The sequence below is a fragment of the Triticum aestivum genome, chromosome 4A (assembly GCF_018294505.1).
Source record: "Triticum aestivum cultivar Chinese Spring chromosome 4A, IWGSC CS RefSeq v2.1, whole genome shotgun sequence".
Taxonomy (NCBI): Eukaryota; Viridiplantae; Streptophyta; class Magnoliopsida; order Poales; family Poaceae; genus Triticum; species Triticum aestivum.
The window spans coordinates 589,131,019-589,137,018 of NC_057803.1; the positions used below are offsets into that span (position 1 = coordinate 589,131,019).

The window sequence follows — 6,000 nt, forward strand, 5'->3', positions numbered from 1 at the left end:
TGATTGGAAATTGGTTGGCCCCACAGCTGAATCACAGGTAGTCCTGGCCATGGGTAGCCCGGCCCGGCCCGATGCCGCACCGGGCTGGGCCTTGATTTTGAGCCCGAAGGCCGGGCCGGGCCCGGGCCCGAGCTCGTCGTTTTCATGATTTACTGAAGAGGCCTGACGTTCTTTTACATGTACGGGCTGGGCTTGGCCCTGAATTTCTAGGCCCGACACCCGGGCTGGGCTGGGCCCGGGCCTGGACTTTTATCGTCGGGCTTGGCTAGGCCCGGCACGAGGGATGGCCATGTATAATTAAACCCATTAAGAGGCGCTAGAATGGTGGCTAACCAGCTACACCATGTGGCGCATACTGGTTGGTCATGGTGAAAAAGTATTTTTTTAGAGTTTTTTAAATTGCAGGAAGACTTTTTTTGAGAAAAGTTCTTTTAAGTTTTTTTCTTTTTTCTTTTAAGATGGTTGTAATGTCCACGTGACGTGAGAATAATTTTTTAATTTTTTTTGTGGGTGATTTTTTTTAAAATTAATATGATGATGAGATATACATAGCTTTCTCTCAAGCGGCCCGCAATGGCGGGCCTCAACCACTAGTCATAGGGAAAGGGAGAGTAATCAGAGGACACGTCTGTCCATAGGCGGTTCCTGTAAGGCACAGTTCGTAGGTGTAGGATTTTTGTTATTTTTCTCTTAAGCACACACCCCCAAAGCGAAAACGGAAAAGAGTAAAAGCCCTCTGCTTTAGATGTCTGTCCCCATCCATTGTTGCTCACTCTATCATTTGGCTACTTTAGATGTCTCTTCCAGCACACATAAGTAAAAGCATAATCAAACGTCAGACAAAAAACATTTGCGCATCAATTCTACGGATGACTCAAACAGCCTACGACAAACATATGAACAAACAACGAGATCGGGAATAAATCGAATACTACAATTCAATTGATGTATGCATAAAAAACCAGGCATCACAACGATCAACTATGTATGTGTGATGGATGATCAGTGCGCCATGGAGATGGAGCCGTCCTTGATGAGGCTATTGCCGAGGGACTTGAAGCGCTGCTTGGAGTACTGGCGCGATGCTTTCCGCCAGTCCGTCCCGGCTTTCATCATCGCCACGAACTCCACGAAGCTGACCCGGCCATCCTGCATTCCATCGGCGACGACCATGGATTCAGAATGAACATGAAAATGCATGCATGGCCATAACAATTTGTGAGATTCGGAGCGAACGTACCTTGTCGGTGTCGACCTCCTGCAAGACGTGGTCGACGATGGCGTCATCGGCTCTACCGGAGTCGTCGGCGAGCGCATCGGCGAGCTCGGCGCGCTCGATGTAGCCACTGCTGTCGCGGTCGAAGAAGAGGAATGCCTTGCGGAGGTGTTGGTCGTTGGAGAGGCGCTGCAGGTGGATGGTGATGGCGACGAACTCGGCATAGTCGAGGTAGCCATCGCCGTCCACGTCGGCGGCCTCCATGAGCAGCTCCATCTCGGGCTCGGCGAGTTTGGAGCCCACCCGAGCGAGGCCGGCCTTGAGCTCCTCCAGCGTGACCCGACCGTTGTTGTCCGTGTCCATGAGCGCGAACATCTCCTTGATCACCTCCACCTCCTCCGCCGACAGGTGCTCCGCGATCACCCGCATCGCCTTCTTCTTGAAGCGGTTCATGACGGAGAACTGCTTGAGCCTCGCCCGCACCACGTCCCCCAGCGGCACGTTCGGCGCCTTCTTCGCGTCCTGCAGCCACGGGTGCGCTGCATGCATGCATACGTAGATAGATCATCAGCCGCCATTGACGATGCATGTTTGAGTGGAGATCGAACAGGTAGTCACCGACCGAGGACTTGGCGGGCGGTGAGGCGCTTGCGGGGGTCCATCTCGAGCATCTGGCGGACGAGGCTCTTGGCGCTGTCGGAGATCCGAGGCCAGGGCTCGCGGTCGAAGTCCAGCACGCCACGGAGGATGGAGCGCGCCACGCCCTGCTCTGTCTCGGCCCAGAAAGGCGGGACGCCACAGAGGAGGATGTAGAGGATGACGCCGGCACTCCAGATGTCCACCTCCGGGCCGTAGCTGCGGCGGAGCACCTCTGGGGCCATGTAGTACGGGCTGCCCACGATCTCCGAGAATCGCTCGCCTGCACCATAGCAGATTTTAATCAATCACTAGTATTCCGTACTCCCTCGTGCTTTCGGAGATATAATTTTGACCATAAATTTAACTAACGAGACCGACTATGATGGAAGAAAAAAAATTATATAATCGAAAACTTCTTTTGAATATGAATTCATTGGTATAACTTTTGCTCCCGCTGCATTCGGTCTCGCTGGTTAAATTTATGATCAAAGTTGAAGCACGGGAATAGATAAAACACTATATTTTGAAAGGGAGGGAGTACTAACTAGCACTAGCTATTGATTAAACATCATCAGCTTTTTCTCGCAAAAAAAAAAAGAAAACATCATAACTTTTTTTGAGACGTATGTAAACATCATCTCGCAAAAAAGAAAAGAAAACATCATTTCTTCTGTTGACTTTAGCGCGGTACGGTTTTGAGTTAACTCGCAAGTCGCAAGTCGCAACGCAAGAGGCGCGCGGCGTGTCTCGCGCGCATTTGCTGCATCCAACCAAGCAGCTGGAGGTGGAGACATGCATGGACCTAGCTCCTCCGTCCGTTCAGGGAGCAGCTTCGCCACGTTTCACTGTCGTGACTCATCGAAAGCAGTATCAACTGCTACAATTTCACATGGAGTTTTGGCTCCCGGATGCCCCGGATAAACAGTAATAAACTATTCAAACACAATATCTTTTCTTGAATTGTTTGGATTGCTTACCATATGTGCAATCATGCAAATCTTAACCCTCTTCTTTTTCTTCTGAAATTTCGTTTCTTACTTCTCTGAGCTGCTGAATTCTTGTTTCTACACATCATTGTTGTACTTTAACTTTCTTGAAATGTACCGCTTACTAAAAATGTAATATATATGTCTTTCTATTTATGTTTTCGCCGAAATTTTTGAATTTTCTTTCGTGCAAAGATTGCAAAGGAGTAGTATGCACATGTTTCTCCAAATAAAAAAAACACGCCCGCTAATCAGTTTGTAAAAATGGCATAAACACACGCCCACTAATCATAACACGAAAAATCAAAATGATATCTGGCATTGCCTTTGTTAAAAAAAATAGTCTGGCATTGCCTTTGTTCATAATTCTCAGTTTTATTCTACTTTTTTTTGAAAAGGAGATATACCCCGGCTTCTGCATCTCTTGATGCACACAGCCATTTATTAAAAAGTATCATAAAGGTTTCAAACGAAGGTCTCAAAAATAAACAAAGGTAGTACTAAGCCAAGAAAAGCCAGGCCAAAAATGAAAATCACAACCGGCGCCAGTTTTATTCTACCTGCACGTGATTTTCTGTAAACTGCTTAACGAATTGAAAAACGTAGTGCATAGGAATGAGCAGTTTGCGGACCTGGTCGGAAGAAGACGGAGAGGCCGAAGTCGATGGCCTTGAGCTGCGCGTCCTCCTCCTTGCCGGCGTAGAGGAAGTTCTCGGGCTTGAGGTCCCGGTGCATCACCCCGTGCGCGTGGCAGGCCCGCACCACCTCCGCCACCGTCCTGGCCGCGGCCGCCGCGGCGCGCTCCGTGTACCGCCCGCGCGCCACTATCCGGTCGAACAGCTCGCCGCCGTCGCAGAGCTCCATGACCAGGTGCACGGCCTCGTCGTCCTCGTAGGCGGCGCGCAGCCGCACCAGCGCCGGGTGGTCCGGCAGCGACGCCATGATGGCCACCTCGCGGCGCACGTCGGCCACGTCCACGGCCGTGCGCAGCCGCGCTTTGGGGATGGACTTGCACGCCAGCCGCTCCCGCGCCGCGCCGCGGTCCGTGGCCAGCCGCGTGACGCCGAACTCGCCGCGCCCCAGCTCGCGCCCCAGGTGGTACTTGTCCGTCACCCGCAGCCGCGGGTGGTGCGGCACCACGCCGTCCAGCACGCGCGCCGCCGAGCCGCCGCCGCGGTGCGCGTACGGGTTGGGCTTGGCCTTGGCCCGGGGGCGGGGCCGGGGCTTGGGGCTCGCCCTGGCGGTGGTGGGGCTCGGCTCGCTGCTTCCGCTCGGTCTCGGGGGCGTCACCGGCCCCTTCCGGTGCTGCGGCCGTTGAGGTCCCGCCGCGTCGTGCTCTGGCTGGGACGAGGCGGTGCAGCAGGACAAGCAGGCGTTGCCCATCGTATCGCCCTCCTCGCCTTCTAGAAGCTTGGGCACCGCTGTCTTCCTTGTCTAGCTAGCTGTGTCTCTCGAGGCCTCCGACGACCGATGGCGCAGACGACATGCGGCAGAGTAGACGCAGCCTGCTAGCTAGCTGTGTCTCTCGAGGCCTCCGACGACCGAGCCGGCCTCTATTCTCTCTAGTCTCTATCTACAGACTAGAGCCGGCCTCTATTCTCTCTACCTTTGGCTGTGAAACAGCAGCATTATTTACCGCAGCTTGCTTGCTGGGTCGACGCAATGAGTTGGTCTCCTTGCCTCGCTGGATACCCTCGATGGAAACCGGGGCCGTTGAGCTGCAGGATCTCTTCTCAGCTGCTGCAGTTATGTGTGAAAGCTGGCTGGCATGGGAAGAGAGTGACCCGGCGGCATGAAGGCGTGAGGGTGAAGGCAAGACGCCGACGGGGAGGAAAATAATGGCGCAGGTGGTGCGTACGGTCGCCATCGCTGGCGAGGCGTTGAGCTACCGGGCGGCGGGCGGCCAAGAGGAGAATGCATGACTGCCCGCGCTGGCTACATGTCGTCTGTGGTGACATCCATGCATGCCTTACCCTTGGAACGTAGCGCTTTTCCATGGGACGTACGCGACGAGGCCACGGGGACAAGACTATAGATATGTTACAGTCCTATGCACAGCCAATTCAGATGACTAGGTAGTAGTACTAGTGCTAGAATTCCAACAACCATACCAGATTGTTGTAACAAAACGGAACAAAACTCCAACCATCTGTATCTGACGCCGCCAGAATCTGTATCTTCAGGGACAAGGACATCTCTGGGGCTGATAATAACAGCATTACTTTTGAACAAGATATAATGATAGAATGAGCAACAAAGGGCGGGGACAGGCGTCTAAAAGGAGGGGGCTTTTGCTCTTTCCCGTTTCCGCTTTGGGGGTGCTCAAGCTTAAGATAATCGATTAAACAACGGGGAAAGCAGTGGTCAAACAGCCTAAACACACATGATTAAGGCATGAGGCGCCGTGCACCAGGGCAATATGATGCATCCAGCCATCCATCCATGATTCCCCTTCCATTCCATTCAAAAGCTTGCTACTAGCTTTATTAGTATTATTTCACAAATTCCCACACCCTAGCATCAAAGAAACAAATGTGTTAACACGGCGCCGGAGAGTTTTAGGAACACAAGAAACCAGAATTGTTCTCTAGGTCAGTTGTCTGACAAAGTCATACCAGAATCTTCTTCCTAACACTAAACAAACAGAAAGATAGGAGTACAGTTACGCTCATGGGCATAGAAAACTTAGCCGCATCTCTTCATTATCGGCTACAGTGACACCCAACACGTCGCATAGAACAATTCACCAGGATCGTAAAAGACAAAGCCAGCATTCGCTGAAACAAAGAGAAAAATAGGAGTAATTTTTTTTTTGAAAGCGACCATGACAACCAAAACAAACAAACAAACAAAGGGAAGTAGAAACTATGGAAAGCGACAACCCAGAGCACTACTCAAGCCAGCAATATATCCAACGAGTCAGGAACTTCCAAAGCTAACAAACCAATTGGAAATATATAACGAGAAAAAAAATACTTAGGCCTCCGAAAAAAGGAAGCAACACAAGGGAACGAACAAACATGACCTTTCAATCAAGATTCCACATTTAGGGGCGGCGACGGCGAAGAGATAGGACTCGAGCAACGCCTCTTGCTCGGGCATGTCCACGTCTGGCGTGATGGCTGTGCCAGCGGCGAGTTGCTGCGCCGGTGCTTGTCG

At 51.9% G+C, this 6,000-nt stretch overlaps 1 protein-coding gene across 1 annotated transcript; it reads right to left on the reverse strand.

Moving 5' to 3' along the window:
* Positions 1–740: 740 nt before the first annotated feature.
* Positions 741–4,545, reverse strand: LOC123087245 (calcium-dependent protein kinase 9). The gene is made up of 4 exons (XM_044509209.1): positions 3,474–4,545; positions 1,839–2,135; positions 1,241–1,755; positions 741–1,149 (listed from the first exon to the last, which is right to left on the reverse strand). The coding sequence occupies exons 1-4, from the start codon at positions 4,222–4,224 to the stop codon at positions 1,003–1,005; spliced, it is 1,710 nt and encodes a 569-aa protein (XP_044365144.1). The 5' UTR covers positions 4,225–4,545; the 3' UTR covers positions 741–1,002.
* Between the last annotated feature and the right edge of the window lie 1,455 nt (positions 4,546–6,000).

Bases quoted from the DNA above. Each gene is read 5' to 3' on its own strand.
- LOC123087245 (XM_044509209.1), bottom strand. From the start codon at position 4,224: ATGGGCAACGCCTGCTTGTCCTGCTGCACCGCCTCGTCCCAGCCAGAG. The intron at 2,136-3,473 runs GTCCGCAAACTG...GCTATGGTGCAG, and splicing joins CTCCGTCTTCTTCCGACCAG to GCGAGCGATTCTCGGAGATC. The intron at 1,756-1,838 runs GTCGGTGACTAC...GCATGCATGCAG, and splicing joins CACCGCCCGCCAAGTCCTCG to CGCACCCGTGGCTGCAGGAC.